This window comes from Bombus bifarius, unplaced genomic scaffold (genome assembly GCF_011952205.1).
Source record: "Bombus bifarius isolate JDL3187 unplaced genomic scaffold, Bbif_JDL3187 scf7180000007974, whole genome shotgun sequence".
Classification (NCBI taxonomy): Eukaryota; Metazoa; Arthropoda; class Insecta; order Hymenoptera; family Apidae; genus Bombus; species Bombus bifarius.
The window spans coordinates 1,340,563-1,355,032 of record NW_022884360.1 but is presented as its reverse complement, the minus strand read 5'-3'; the positions used below and the strand labels follow the sequence as shown (position 1 = coordinate 1,355,032).

Here is a 14,470-nt window from a genome sequence, read left to right as displayed (position 1 = left end):
TGGATGTTTCTTTTCAATCTCAGCCGGTTTCTTTCCCTTTTCAAGAAATACGAGGGTAAAAAAGAGAGACAAAAGGGTATGCACGGACGGAAGGAAGAAGATAAAGATTGAGAGGCAGACTGGCCGGAGGAAGAAAATTGGTAGAGGCAGGCTCGTGTACGTTCCAGAAAACTGGCCGCCATGTCGGCCTCCACCACCCCCACTACATACCTATATGCAGCCAGCAGCACGAGATATCGTCCATTGCACTTTTCAAGCTTTCATGTGAACGCACTATACATATATACGCATGTGCTTCTGCCTATGTGGATAGGCGGCAAGCTCACACGTATCCAGCGGTAGCTCCCCGTAAGAGGAGAGACTGGTCCGCTCAGTGCACAGAAAAATAAAATCGTCCAGTGACATTTTACTGTTACATCAGTCCAACGTAAAATACATATTACGAATGTTACAAAATCTGCACATTTGTTAGTAATAGCGGGGAATTAATCCCCAAGGTATAAGTATTCTTCGTCATTATGCAATCTAAGTATAAGGATAGAACAGAATATAATGCTTGACTTATCTCTCTTATAGGAAATTGAAATGATTGAAATAGAGGTAATAGAGGTACTTAGAAAAGGACTGACATAGTAACACATCCTAGTTTATCAATATTTAATATTTTTACTACTGGTAAAGCTCAAAGATGATAACTTATAGTCTTGTACAATCACTCAATACTGGACCTTTCAAAAGCGATTCTCCGATTCTCCTTGAAAGAGTAACACATATGTCGCTCGTCACAGGGAGATATAAAGGGTAAAATCATCAGTAAAAATTAAACAGAATCAGAAGGATGTCGCAGGTGGTATTTTCGCTGCACGCTGGCTGATTTTCTAAGTCGACCTTAGGCGGGATAAAAGGGGGAGGGGGCTGTCTCCCACTCAATTGCAACGAGCTGGCAACGCTATTGGCAAGTGGCAACGCTGGCCGACTGCACGAAGGAGGGGTAAGAGTGAAACTATAGTAATGTGGAGTGGGGTCGATGGTCCCCCACTGGTTACGCCACTGGCACTGAATTTCGCACGGTCTAAACGGAGAGTTGACTGAGAGGAACAGAGACGGAACACGACAGACCACCGACTGCAAGAGGGTGAGAGGGCAAAGACCAGACGGAGAAAGAAAAAGGGAGAGAAATAGAGAGAAGAGGCAGCCATGTGCGTCTCCGAGCAGCCTCGAAGCTCTCTGCAACTATACGAACGTTCGGCTTCGTTCCCGTTCTCCTTCGCGCCGAATTCGTGCTAGCGTGTAAGTACGTTTACCCTGTCGAGTCCTCCCACCTTCCTACCCCTCCGTCCAGCCAACCCAGTAGCCACCCCCTCTCAATCTCCGTCTCTGTTCCTCCACTTTCCACCCCCGCGGAAAAGCAAATTCTCTCCGTGTCACTGAACCCGGCCGTCTGACCCCGTCGTTCGGTTTTTCCGCACGAGATGCCTCGACCTCGTCTCCGGAAGTAGGATGAGACTCTCCTTTTTCACACTTGTGGTGTTTATTACTACGTAATTCTAAAAAAAAAACTAATTTTTCTATATATGTTATCATTATAGGTACTTTATCTAACATATTTCATAAATAATTCCTGTTGCAGAGATATGAAATCTGGGAAGGTTCGTCACTGGAGTATGTTGCATCACACAAGGACCAGTGAAATTCTCAGTGCATCAAATAAGCGGCATCCTTTCCTCTCCGCTCCTCGAGCTCCCAATGAAAAAGATGATGCGAGGGCCGACGCGTGTGGAACACGAAGTGCAGCCGGGACCGTGGTTGATCGTTGTCGGGGAGCAAAGGTGCAAGCTTGATAGTCCGCCGTTCCGTTCGTTCCGCCGTTCCTCCCGTCCGGGTTCCACCGTCCATGTCTCGGTTCGTTCGCTGGTTCAGCTGGCGTCCCACGGCACGCAGTCTGTCGCTGTCACCGACGAAGCTCGTTTCTCGTATAGCCGTATGCCCGAACAACCAGTACGTGTTCCTTCATCCGACGTTTTCCGTCGTTTCTTTATTTTTAAATATGTCTACGTAGAATTTCTTTGTGCTATTTCGAGTCGCTTTTGTATTAATCTCCTGAAAAAAGGACGGTGTTTCGACGAGTGAATTTCAGTCCCCTCCCGCGGTTATTTAACATGGTTACGTATTTTCAGAGACACTTCCGGTAGAGGAAACTCGATTATCGGATACCAACTGTCAAAGTTCTTCGAGAGTTTCAATCATTTTCTAGGGGAATTCTAGTTTTTTGAGATTATTCTGAAAGTATGGTGAATTTAAGCTCGAGAATATTCTTGGATACGATTTTCCCTGAAACCGGTCGCGCGAATCGCGATTGTGACCGTGACTGGAAGGTGACATGGTATCTTCCCATGAGTGACGCGGGTGTCCAGTAAAGTGGCAAGTGTTTTCTTCTCTCTCCTTGGATCTGGAGACGCCGGTTTTTCCCCGGTTAATTGTGCTGTGTGACGGGTGTGTGCGTGCAGTGTGTCCACACAGTGTATGGTCGACGTGGTGAAGATTCAGGCGAGTCCTTATGTAGCTCTGGAATATCTGGTGTAATCGATGAGGATAATTGTAGGAGATGTGCTGCAGGCAGAATCTATTATTTCATGGGTAAGTGAATAGCAAATAAGGCAATATATTATCTATTTATCTATATATTAGATAATTTATTAATGCTTTAGGATACCAGTCCTTTTTATTATTTCAATTAATCATGTTCATTAATATCTTATGGGTATAGGTTTTTATTTTGTGCGTTGTTTGATAACCGGAAGCTCTGGCTTCGGAAATGAACGATCGATGCAAATGAATATTAACCCTGACTTCGGTGCACGTGGTATAGAGCGCTCGAGCAATTTATTTTTCCTTCACAATTTTCTGTCTTGTCATTCGATCATCTAATATTTCTTTTACACGTTAAAATTTACAGTCGTAAAAATGCAGTTAACGTTTTCCACATTACTAAAAGAAAAAGTTGGAGACTTTTGCAAAGAGGGAAGATCGATACTAGCTTGCACCTTCCTACCGCTATTACAAAGCTACAAATCTGACAAACTTATAACCGTGTATAGCTTCTGATCATCTGTATATTATATTCTCGATCATGAAATTATTTTAGTCATCATTTTTTAAAAAATTGTTAATCCGCAGTGAATTCCAGCGGGTTTTACTAAAGTTTTGTAGATCATTTCATAAGGTAAATGATTCCTTTTGCTCCATAAAGAATTCGCTTTGGTATGTGATGGAACTGCCGAAAGATGAACTTAAATTATCGAATGTGATCGCAATTATTTATGCGAGAAAGGAAAGGGTCGCCAATGCTCTTTCTTCAATTTTCGATGCCTGCATAGAATTCCACGTTAATGATGGAAGGAAGTATTTTTCACCATAGAGTGATAAAATTAACCTTAACCTCTTGTTAGATATGTACATGCACTCGGGGTCAATGACATTCCCTGTTGTTTCATTTCCCCCTGCAGCGCATGCGCACGTTTTGACAGGTCCGAGGCGGCGAAGATGTTTCTAAGAGAAGTATATGTATGTATGTATGGACGCCAACATCTTTGTTTCGGCTTGGAATCAAATTTTTCGCCTTTTAATAATACATTTGGCCGAAAAATGTGATTACGATAAAGAATTTTCTACTAGAGATAAAGAGATCCATAATCTTCTCAAGATCGTTGCTACGGTTATGTTGGTAATATATACCTCAAATAAAACTAAAAGAATGCTATTTAGTTTCTCTCCAGATATAAAACGTAATTAATTTTCTTCGTTTACTTTAATAGCTTTAACGTTGAAATAATATATTGAATTCTCAAGCAAATTGTTCGAATATCTTCAAACGAATAGGAAGGTTAATGCATATTTCGACAGGAAACAGCGAAGTTATTCGTTGGTAAAGGTTCCGAGAAAGCATTGACAGGACGCAATTCAATTTCTCTTTCCAATGATAAAGAGAACGACTGGATACAGTCAGCGAGGTAGCCGTAATATTCCATTGTGTCTTGCTTTCCATATCAAGGGGCATTGGCATTGCTTTGTTTCTAGAAACATCACACATTCTTCGAGTCATGCCACTGTGTTGCAAATCATAGCGCAGGAGATAACAAAAGAGACATTGTACCGCGACTTGAGTTGCAGATATTATGCAGCTGAGGAAATTTATTGCGTTTAGAATCGTTTGAATGATTTTGTTTTAAAAACAGACGATTTGTCGTCTTTTTTCAGCTCGCGAGGGAAACAAATTATGCTACATACATATATTTTATCCACACGTTCTACCTCTTCTACTTGAAATTGTATTCTACCGACGCCATATTGAAATGGCGCGCTACAACTGAGCGGTTCGCGTTGAACCAAGATTACAGCGGCAGAATTATTTTTCGGTAAACAATATTAATGTTATACTTATGTGAATGTTAATTCACGTCCATATACCATAAAGCGATATGTATAAATTGCTTAAAAAATGGAAGTTATATAAATTGTAGGTTGCCTGTAATTTTGAAATACTTATAGTTTTTCTATATTTATTTTAGCGTAGTGGTGCGGTGTGGTTGACGTGTTTGCAAATGGCCTCAATGCTCGCCTCCTCTGCGTTTGTTTTCTCCTTCGTTCTTTTTCACCATCACGTGGCTGTGTAGATCGATCGAATCAACGTGCTTTGGATGTAGCAAAATGAGAAGGGTAAAAAAGGATAGACCGCTGGAAGACAGATAAATGCGCGAGAATTGGAGATTTATCACACTCTTGGAACTCGAAGCACATTGTCGTTAGTTTCGATAACTTATCGACAGCGATTGTTTCGAGTGAAAAAGAGACACGGCTGATGAAAATTAGAGGCTGACGGAAAATGCTTGGGGTTTGGACGGGTTTTTTACAATTTTTCCTCCCTTCCGTCTCCCTAATCTCGTGGCAGTTCGCAACCCATATCTGTTAGTTTCTTCCCGGAACCGATATTCGATTCCTCTGGACACGCGATGTTTTTTGTTTACGAGACTAGAGGCTCATAAAGTACGTTTAATCGATTCCAAATTGGGCCGCGAAGACCATAGGCCTTTTCCATGAATGAGAAGTCGAATGTTTTTTTTAGGTTTGCTCCAGTCGGTAAGGTAGGCGAAGGATCGAGAATTGAAAGTTCGAATGGGAAGCTCGTACGAGGGGACACGAGAACCGAAAAAGACACCCGCGAGCGAGATCAATACCTCGCCGGTGCAATGTACTCCCGCGGTCTCCTCGTTGCAGCTCGATTGATTGTTCGCGAACGAAAAACGAGTGGCGAACGGAAAAAGCGAACCGGAAGTGAAAACCGTCTATATGAGTAAAGAAGAAGCTGTACTTTTAATCAAACTTTAACACACCAGCTATGTGTGCAATTAATTTGGAGACTGTAGAATAAAGAGAAAGGAGGAAACTTAAATGTAATTAATATCACTTTAGTAGTTGGTAAAACGTTCGGTTCGTGGAAGTGGAACGGAAAGTAATAATGGTCAAGTAGTCAGTTCCCTGATCGGTCACGATGATTTTCGCTTATTTTAAAATTATTCTCAAGTTTCTTTATATAATTTTTTAGTTTCTTATCGTACCGTGGAAAAGAAGAATGTAGCCAAGTTGGCGGCTTTTTCCAAATTCAATCGAAGCAAGCGGTGAGAACGCTAGGAAGGGAAGACGGAAACGGAAACTAGTTCCGGCCAAGATCAATACCTAAGTTGTGCAACAGACTGTCTGGCGCAAGCCTTGTTCCTTGCTTGCGTGTTCCCCGTGCGCGGCACGCAGCGTGCAACGCCTCGTTGCAACCGGTGCAACGTGCAATGCCACGATTTACTCGCGTCACGGACACACGCATGGCTACTCTTATCTAGCCGGCTATTGGCTAGGTCAGTGTAATTGATATTAAGACTCGATACTTGCTACACGTGTTTGTTAATCATAAAAAAATTATATTACATATGATTATATGTATCTCCAATAACATAAGATGCATATCCGTTTAATCAGTTGTTAGTTCGTTAGATTTTAATCACAGCGTTCTAATCAATCTGTTTCTAATAATATCTCTTAATTGCGCACTAAAATTGAATTACACGAACGATATTTTAGATTCTTTAAGATATCGTATTTAGGTTCTGCGATTGTACGTGTTTTTTCTTGAGGGAGAGTCGTCGTGTGATTCACGAATTGCACTTGCTAATTTCCTATTCATAACTCATGATACATCATCTTTGACCAGTGTTCTAGCTTCGCGTGATACTTGTATTTGACTCTGCTATCACTTGTATTTGACTCTGCTATTTTCTGTTATCAGAAAATGATACTAACGGGCTGCTACGTCTCACGAATACTCCTGTTTATCGGAGCTATTTTTGCTGTTGTCGTGCCTCTGTTATTTTTAGGGAAACTCAAAGATAAAAATATTTTACACTTGAACATCTTATATTTCTACAAAACCAAAGAAATACTTGGATGTTATGCCTCATGGAATCTGAAATAATATCAGAAAAGAGGCATGTATATACATACATATATAAAAATCTTATTATATGCCGTCTATCTTTAAATTAATCATAGAAGATAAGAAATTATGACATTTATTACACGACATATACATTTATGTAAAGGACAGTTAACTTAAACGAAAATGAAGATTGATCCAAGCATCGAAGAAACATTCCTGGAGCTAACAGCGATCGGCTGACGAAGTTCTGTAACGTAGCTATGAAGGCGTCTGACATTGACAATGAACAATAATCTTGCGGTGTCGCGTTACACCTGCTGACTGTCCGCGTGTTCAAAATGGATGTAATTAACGCGATTCGCCAGATATTCGCAGATAGCGACAGAGCGTTAATTGGCACTGATTCGCGACACACAGTTCAAGGCCGTTGATAATTAGCTTAGAGCTCGAACACAGGTAATTGAAATTAATTGGCAACCTATGTCCTGGTGAACCATCTTTCCTCTCTTCTTCAGGAGCTTCCGGAGGATTATTGCAATTGCTCGTGTCTCAAATTAAAAATGAAGAACTAGTTAGAGATAGATAGAGAGACTTGAGAGATAGTGGATATTTTTTGAACAAGGAATTGACGAATCAACACATCATCTAATAACAAATTTTGTAACCGCGTTATTGCAATTAGATGTTTCCCGTTACTGGATTGATGACTGCAACTTTTCCTAATAAATAGCACATTATCAGCCGATAAGCCCAGGCTTGTAAATGATATCGACGTTCATCGAACAGCGCAGGAGCTGCGAGAGAATTTTCGTTGGTCGCCGACTGCGCGGTTTTATTTTTCAAGTTCGTTGCGATATTTCTCCGCCGATAAAGCGTAATCTTATCTAGCGTCAGTCGAGGGTTACGTAAGCAGATACGAATTTGGATTCTGGAGTGTGTCACAGTCAGGATTGCCCCGCGACCATTTACATAATTGCAACAATAAGTCCGCGAGCAAAGAAACGTGCCCGGCATCAAACGATTTAATGGAGATATTAATTTATCGAATCAGGGATGGCCGACCTTGTTCCAATCTGTTTGCCGTCATTCAACCGACTTCGCTGAAAGGAAAACCTCAGCTCGTTCGCATTTTTTAAGCTTCTTTCTGAAAATATTTTACTCGACAGCCTTTTTCTATTCTAGAGTTACGACAATTATCTTGTTGTAGGTTTATTTGATGTTACACCGAGGAAGTTCGAAGGATTGAAAGAGACAGAAGTAAACCGATGTACGTAAAGAAGAAAACATAGGAATTTCGAGAAAAATTCAAAGGGCAGGGTAACGTATCGAGTCGATCCGATTGTCGGTGTCTCCCCAGGAGGCAAGCTACCTATTCTATACAGAACACCCATCCAGGCCCATAATTCGTGAGTTGAAAGAGGAGCGGGAGAGAATGCACGCAGTGTGCGTTCGATCTAGCCGGTCTCTAGTAGAACGCATGCCGGTCATTGGTCGGTTTGCTCTATATGGTGGGCGGGGATAGGCGTATGGGAGTACTAAATCGAACCATGGTGTCCCTTTTTTCTATCCCTTCCTCACCCCCTCCTAAAACACTCTCTCACCCCTCCCCTCGGCTGGGCCTCTCTCCCCCCCCCCCCCCTGTGTGTTCATTCAGTTCTTCTCTCTCTTGCCCATAGTCGGTGGTGAACATTTGGTTTTATCTTCGTTGCGCAAGTTTTCGACCAATCTGCCTATGGTAAGTCGTTAAATCGAAGTCTGATGAAAATTCGGATCTTCCACTTCCTATTCTATTTCCGTCGCTCTTCTGTGAACTACGTAGAACACCAGTATGCAATTCTAATGTTAAAAGATCGTAATGTACACGATCGTGATTTTGAGTTACAGAAAGCGAATCGTGATAAAGTTGTCCTAATTCTCTGGATACGTAGTACTCACTACAAAATTGGGAAATTTTAGCTTTAACGTATTGTAACTTTACTATGATACTATGTAACTGCAATTCGTCGAGAGCCAACGAGTGAGCAACAACGAAAGAAGCTATAAATTTCCCATTCAAAATATCAAATGCAATATCAAAGGAAGGTGAAGTGCTTGCCGAGGACACTGGAAACACGTTCGAGCATAGGGAAGGCAGATGGTAGTTAGGAGGCCGAGGTAACGCATTATAACGGCAGTCTAGTTGCATCGGCCGCTGGTCCAGATCGGCTTGATACTCGCCGAGCTGCAACCGAAGGCGAATACACCTTCGGGCAGGTCCTTTTTCCTCGGTTCGCGGCTCTCGTTCCCCCAGGACAGGATTGACCAGTTCTCCGCCGATGCAAGCTCGCAGGATATTCAAATGCGCCTGGTTGGTGTCTTTCTGTGCTTCCTTTGCCATTCGTTTCTCTTTGTTTCTTTCATGCTTTTGGGGAGAATCTTGTGACATTTATTTGCTTAGTTAACAGGAGAATCCTCGAGCAAAAAGGAACTCTGTATATAGATATTGTTGTAAGAGAAGTTTTAGACGCCATATTGCTTTTAAAGGAAGAGATTAAATAACAATGGAATGTTCGATAAGCATAGGTTTTTACTTTCGTTAAGATTCTAAGATGACATTTAAATTATGTTCTTAATTTCAGTTAATTCTTTTCCGAGGCAGAACTGAAAATAAATTTTATTTCGTAGGATTGTTGGTTCACGTTGGTTCCGTTCCAAGATGGAGGGCGCGCGTAGGAGATATTCCACCTGTTCCGGCAGTGGAAGGTCGATTCGCTTTTCAACGAGTTAAATCGATTATCGTTTCCCATTTGGCGACCTTATTCTCCGACTCCACACTCCCATTATCTCTCATGTGTTGCTCTGTGAACGTATTAAGGTGTGCCTTACATATCGCTGTCACTCGTCATGATATTACAGTCCTTACAAAAACGCCACCTTTTTCTTTCCTTCGTTCTTTGAGAACTTGTACGATATTAATTCTTTTCCACCTGGACCAATCTATAATCTTGTACAAAAACGTTCGTCTTTCAAAGTCATTGTCAGTCGTTTCCACTCCTCTACAGGATACGTTTATATTGTTTTTAACGGATTTAATTCGTGTAATGCGCACGATTTTTTCTCAATTATCGAAATTCGTGATTATATACAGAGCATAATTATTCGCAAGTGTGTGTGCCTGTATAATACACATGTAGGTTGACTGTACATGCAAGCGAGACCTGATCGCATCGTGTTGCTATGGGGACGTTTCTTCTTCTCTTCTTTTACTTCTCGCTCTACTCCCCTTCTCCTCTTTTTTTTCTTTTTACTGATTTCTTGCGGTTTGCGGAGAAATCTATCTCCACCGCAACCACGTTTTTTTAACCATGACGATGTACCAGCGACGACAATGGAAAGGAATCCGTGTCAACCTGTGTAATTAACTTCATGTCGGTAATTTACGACTTATGAGTCGTTTTGATTTCCTTCACTCATACATGAACATATCCTGGTTCAAATTAAAATCCAGATGACTCAGACTTTACGAAGTCTAAATATTTGTTAATATATAATTAACGCAATCTTCGAAATTTAGAGAATTATTGCATAAATGATATAGCATGAAGCCTCTACGATGATTGTACGAAGAAAATCTAGACTCAGTTTCTTAAAAAATTGGGAAAATCTTGCAACAAGTTGTTGTAGAATTAAATAAGTTAGAGAATTGGAGGACAGTGAACGTGTATGTATCTGTATTCTTAAACAATTATGATTTTAAATTATAATAATATATTTTAACAGACACTTTTCTTTTCAATTAGAAATTATATTTAGGGTTTTAGAGTGAAATTTGTTTCCTCTGTTTGCGAATTTTTCTTCTTTAAAAAACAAGAATAAATACATGTACATATTGATGGGTTCTATGAATGTAACGTGTTCTATTGTCAGGCAGCGTTACATTCCGCGAAGCAAGCCGACGTGCAAATGTATCGGCAGAGATAAAGAATCACATGTTGAAAACTGAGTCTGCGCGTAAACAAAGAGCCAGTCAATATTACTGGAATCTATATGATAAAAGCTGCGATTAACAATTGAAGTTCAAAGAGAATACTAGTGGAAAAATAATGGAACATGAAGAGGTACTTCCATCCTGTTGGGCCGATGCTCAAATGCACTACATACCATAATTTCGTTACTTATCCCAATAACATCCATCTCACAGAAATATATTTCCTTTCCAGAATACACCATTCCTTATAAAGCCAATTTGCGAAGCTGTTCCGTTTTATAAACTACAAATCTTCCTTTGTTTCCTGGTTCCTCTCTCCACGACAAGCCCAGCGATGCTTCAATTACTTTCTGAAAATACTATCCACGACCTTAAGAAAAGTGTCATGACAAAATGTTGCGCCCACTAAGTACATACTTGATTGTGAAGAATAGCACGCATAAAATCATCCGAGGCAGCCACCGTAGCAGAGAATTTCTAAGACAATAAGGGAGGAATTGGATGGGCGAAAAACTAAGGGCGTCAATTTGGAAGAATTATTTCAAAAATATTATGAGCAAAGTGCGTTCGGCCCTGGGATATGCAGTTCATTCACACGGCTGTGTCTCGCTAAATATAATATGGCGGTGACCCCGGTCCTCCACCGTCGACTCTTCCCCCTCCCACACCCCTTGATCCCCCCCTACTCCCTTCGATGCTTCCCTAATTCAACGCCCCTGTGATTACGTCTCTGTCCCCGCGCCTCCTCGTTCCCGGGACCATTCCACTTCGCTTCTTCGTATGTATTCCCTTCTCTTTTCCTTTCTCTTCACTTCGCTTAACTTCCTTTCTTTTCTCCCCCCTCCCCCGCCCTCCTTCGTCCTCCCCCTCCTCCCTCCTTGCATTCTCGTCTTTTGCCCCTGGAGCTTTCTATTCTCTGTCTCTCGAGGAAGAAAAACCGAGCGAGAAGAGGCCTCTGATCCTCTTATCTTTCCTGTTACTTTTACGGTTGTTCCAGTCGTACCAACCAACGATGATTGGCAGACTTGCTTGCGAGCTTTTGAGCTTCGTATGCTTAACTTTAGTTCTCTTAGAAGTTTTATGATGAAACTTTAGGGATTCTGTTTCAAACGTGCAGTAAATGTTAATTAAAATTGATTGCAGTTAAATTGGGATGAAATCCATTCTTAGTAGATTCCATCGGAGATGGTTTTATGGATTCAGGATCATTTTGAGGAGAAATTACTTGTAGAGTTTAAGAAGGGATGCTTCCATTAATATCTTGCCGCTTTCAGCAAACTCGATGATCGACTATTAGTTACTAAAAGTTCTCTCTTTTCTTGTTTCTTTACATGGTAGGAGGAGACCAAGGATGAGCCGATTGCCGAGGAATCAAGAGAGGAGTGCAGCTTTTCGTGTAGCGTACATAATTCCCGCTCGACTACTCCTGCATCCAGGTCCTTCGCCGTCTTCCAAACCTTAAGATCCGTTCACAACGAACAATCTCAACTTCCCTATGTTTCCTTCCCCCAAGGAAACTTGGAACTTCGAGATTTACAATTCAAATCCATGGTGAATTTGTCTTTAAATGAGATCCAAGGTAAAATTAATATTATTCGCTGTCGTATACATGGGTATTAAACTTAAATAATATCTTTAAAATCGATTGAGTAATCAAGCACTCTATATTCTTAAGTATAACGTAACCAGCTGGTCCGGAATATTTTTTAATCTACGGCACATATTTCAGGTCCAGGTTGTAAAACGTAATCAGTCAGTTGGAAACGATGCCTAACATCCCTTAGGGCCGCGTGAGGAGATGGCAGAGGCCATTCAACTGTCTACGAGGCAGCAGGCAGGGGATTTTTACAACGCCCGGACTCTCTACCTACTCTCCTATATTCTTCTTGCTCTTCTTTCCTCTCTCCATCTTCTTCGTCCTCTTCTTCGTCTTGTTTCTTGTAGGATAGCCCCGGCCCTCTTTTTCTATGCTCTCCTGATCTCTCTACCCGGCAATGGCGCAGTAAACCGGGGGCCTACGCGTGAGAAGTTTGATTCTAAAACTCGAATTATATCAAATTTCACAGAAAAAATAATGCCTCTAAATAACAACTGTAGAATATGTTTGTCGATCGATAGATTTATTAATGTTCAACGAGTTTGACAATTATTGATATTCCTTTACACTTGACGAAAATCATGATTAAGTCCTTAAGGAAGCAGCGATTTCAGCTGTTAATTCGTCAACTTAAATGAATCTCTTAATTTCGTTAACGTGTTGTTCTTATTATTCTACTTGGCAAACTATGCTTATAAAAGAAAAATCGAAGAAACAAGAATATAGTACTTTTATTTGTTATGATCAAATGCTATTTTGTTAATTTCCAGATGCAGTTGCAGTATTCCTCCACGGACAGTAGGAAGCAGTGAAAGGAAGCTGGGAGCACATGGCGGAACGATCCAGTGATAGCCGTTATCAGCTATACTTGATGATACTAACCCGTAGATCCGAACTTGTGGGCTTTTTTATATGTATACCGCAAGCTCCTATCTACCGGTACATGTAGTCAGGCCAGCATTTAAGCTTTTCGACGGAACCTCCTCCTTCTCCTTCACACACCCCTCTGCCCTCCTGAAAGCCCGCAGCACTTCCGGTTATCAACGCGTGCATTTTTTGCCAAGTAATTTTCTCGATTGTATGAAAAAAAGTGAAAAAGGACGAGTATGACGAATGAAAGTAGGGATGAAAAGAGCAGTATCTACCGTTCTGTCACTTCCGGTTTACTGACCAATTAATTACGAATAGTAATGTAACGATCGAAGCGTCGTAAGTCTTGAAACACAAAACATGAATGTACTTACTTTGATCAAAGCTAACTTCGTCAAACCTGTGTTCTGAGATTAGTTAGAATATGCAATTTGTTGAGGCATTTCTTGATTATTAGTACGTTACATAATTATTTCTTAATAAACATCGATATTATTATGCTTTATTATATTATAAACTACTATATTACTATACGATATATTATACATTAATATCCACGAAGGGATCGATTACGAAGAGGACAGCCACATCAGCGACGACGCCTGGGTGAGGTAGTAGGTTGTATAGTAGGGAATGGAAATTCGCGATATACGAAGTCCACTGTACAACTTGCTAACTTTCCCGGTCGTCGACGCCGCAACGTTTCATCATCCAGCGACATCTTCAAGAAGACACTAGCCGTATCGTTACTGAAAAGAAAATCACGAACTTTATATTGAAGCGTGCATATGTTGGTAACCGCGTGTGTGCTGAGTGCAAATAGTTTTGTTAAAGAAGAACGAAGAAGATCTATCACCATAAGCGATGCAGTAATACCCATAGACATTATTCTAAGTTACTACATATATACATTTTCTAGTAGCTGTAACATAACTATAAGACAAGGAGATTATAAAGAAAACCATATAGAAGGTGGTGGCTTCTCTTAGATGATGAAAACGTGAATGCGTGGATATGTGTACGATTAATAACGAATAAAAGAGGGAGAAAAGATGAAATGAGAAAAAGGGCAATGGCGGGCGGGCTGATTGTAAAGCCTGCCGCGTCGCCGGTCCCCTGAGACCCTAACTTGTGACGTCGCGACCGATATCTCACAGGCTAGATTCTCTGGTATTGGCGATGAGTGCTGCCTTTTGCCGATCAAAAGTCAGTCCTAGTCATCAGAGATAGAAAACGGCCGGAAACGTCGACGCTCTGTAAGCAGGGAAGTTAAAGAGACTCGACATTCTATAGATCTATAATCCACTATTACATGGTGCATCTTAAAAACATACTGGAGATACCCTGTGAATATATAATGCTTTAACATTATAATTTCGGTATAGTATCAGAATATCTTGTAACAAAAGAAGGAACTATCTCTAAAAATACGGTTATATATTCACGTTAAAGGTAAAATGTTTAGATGCATTTCAGATTTCCGGATCTTAAGTATCCTACATATAGGAGTTACGTACCGGATTGTACTTCTCTTAGTAAATATAATTAAGTA

At 40.9% G+C, this 14,470-nt stretch overlaps 1 protein-coding gene across 3 annotated transcripts; it reads left to right on the top strand.

Moving 5' to 3' along the window:
• The first annotated feature begins 561 nt into the window (after positions 1–561).
• Positions 562–13,308, top strand: LOC117217184. 3 transcript variants are annotated; one of them, XR_004489489.1, is made up of 5 exons: positions 562–1,290; positions 1,631–1,998; positions 2,178–2,637; positions 11,790–12,030; positions 12,181–13,308. XR_004489489.1 is itself a non-coding variant. In XM_033464590.1 (4 exons), exons 2-4 carry the CDS (start codon positions 2,587–2,589, stop codon positions 12,198–12,200), a joined length of 312 nt encoding a protein of 103 aa, XP_033320481.1. In that variant the 5' UTR covers positions 562–1,290; positions 1,631–2,586; the 3' UTR covers positions 12,201–13,308. The 3 variants fall into 3 exon arrangements, 1 of the variants encoding a protein (XP_033320481.1); XR_004489488.1 differs by having other exon boundaries at positions 1,631–2,637; positions 12,181–12,472; positions 12,819–13,308; XM_033464590.1 differs by having other exon boundaries at positions 1,631–2,637.
• Positions 13,309–14,470: the final 1,162 nt, after the last annotated feature.

What these genes read in the sequence shown, in the direction of transcription:
- LOC117217184 (XM_033464590.1), top strand. Translation starts at nt 2,587, where the DNA reads ATGAGGATAATTGTAGGAGATGTGCTGCAGGCAGAATCTATTATTTCA. An exon ending in CAGAATCTATTATTTCATGG is followed by an intron (nt 2,638 to 11,789) that starts GTAAGTGAATAG and finishes TTTACATGGTAG; the next exon opens with GAGGAGACCAAGGATGAGCC. An exon ending in GTCTTTAAATGAGATCCAAG is followed by an intron (nt 12,031 to 12,180) that starts GTAAAATTAATA and finishes CACATATTTCAG; the next exon opens with GTCCAGGTTGTAAAACGTAA.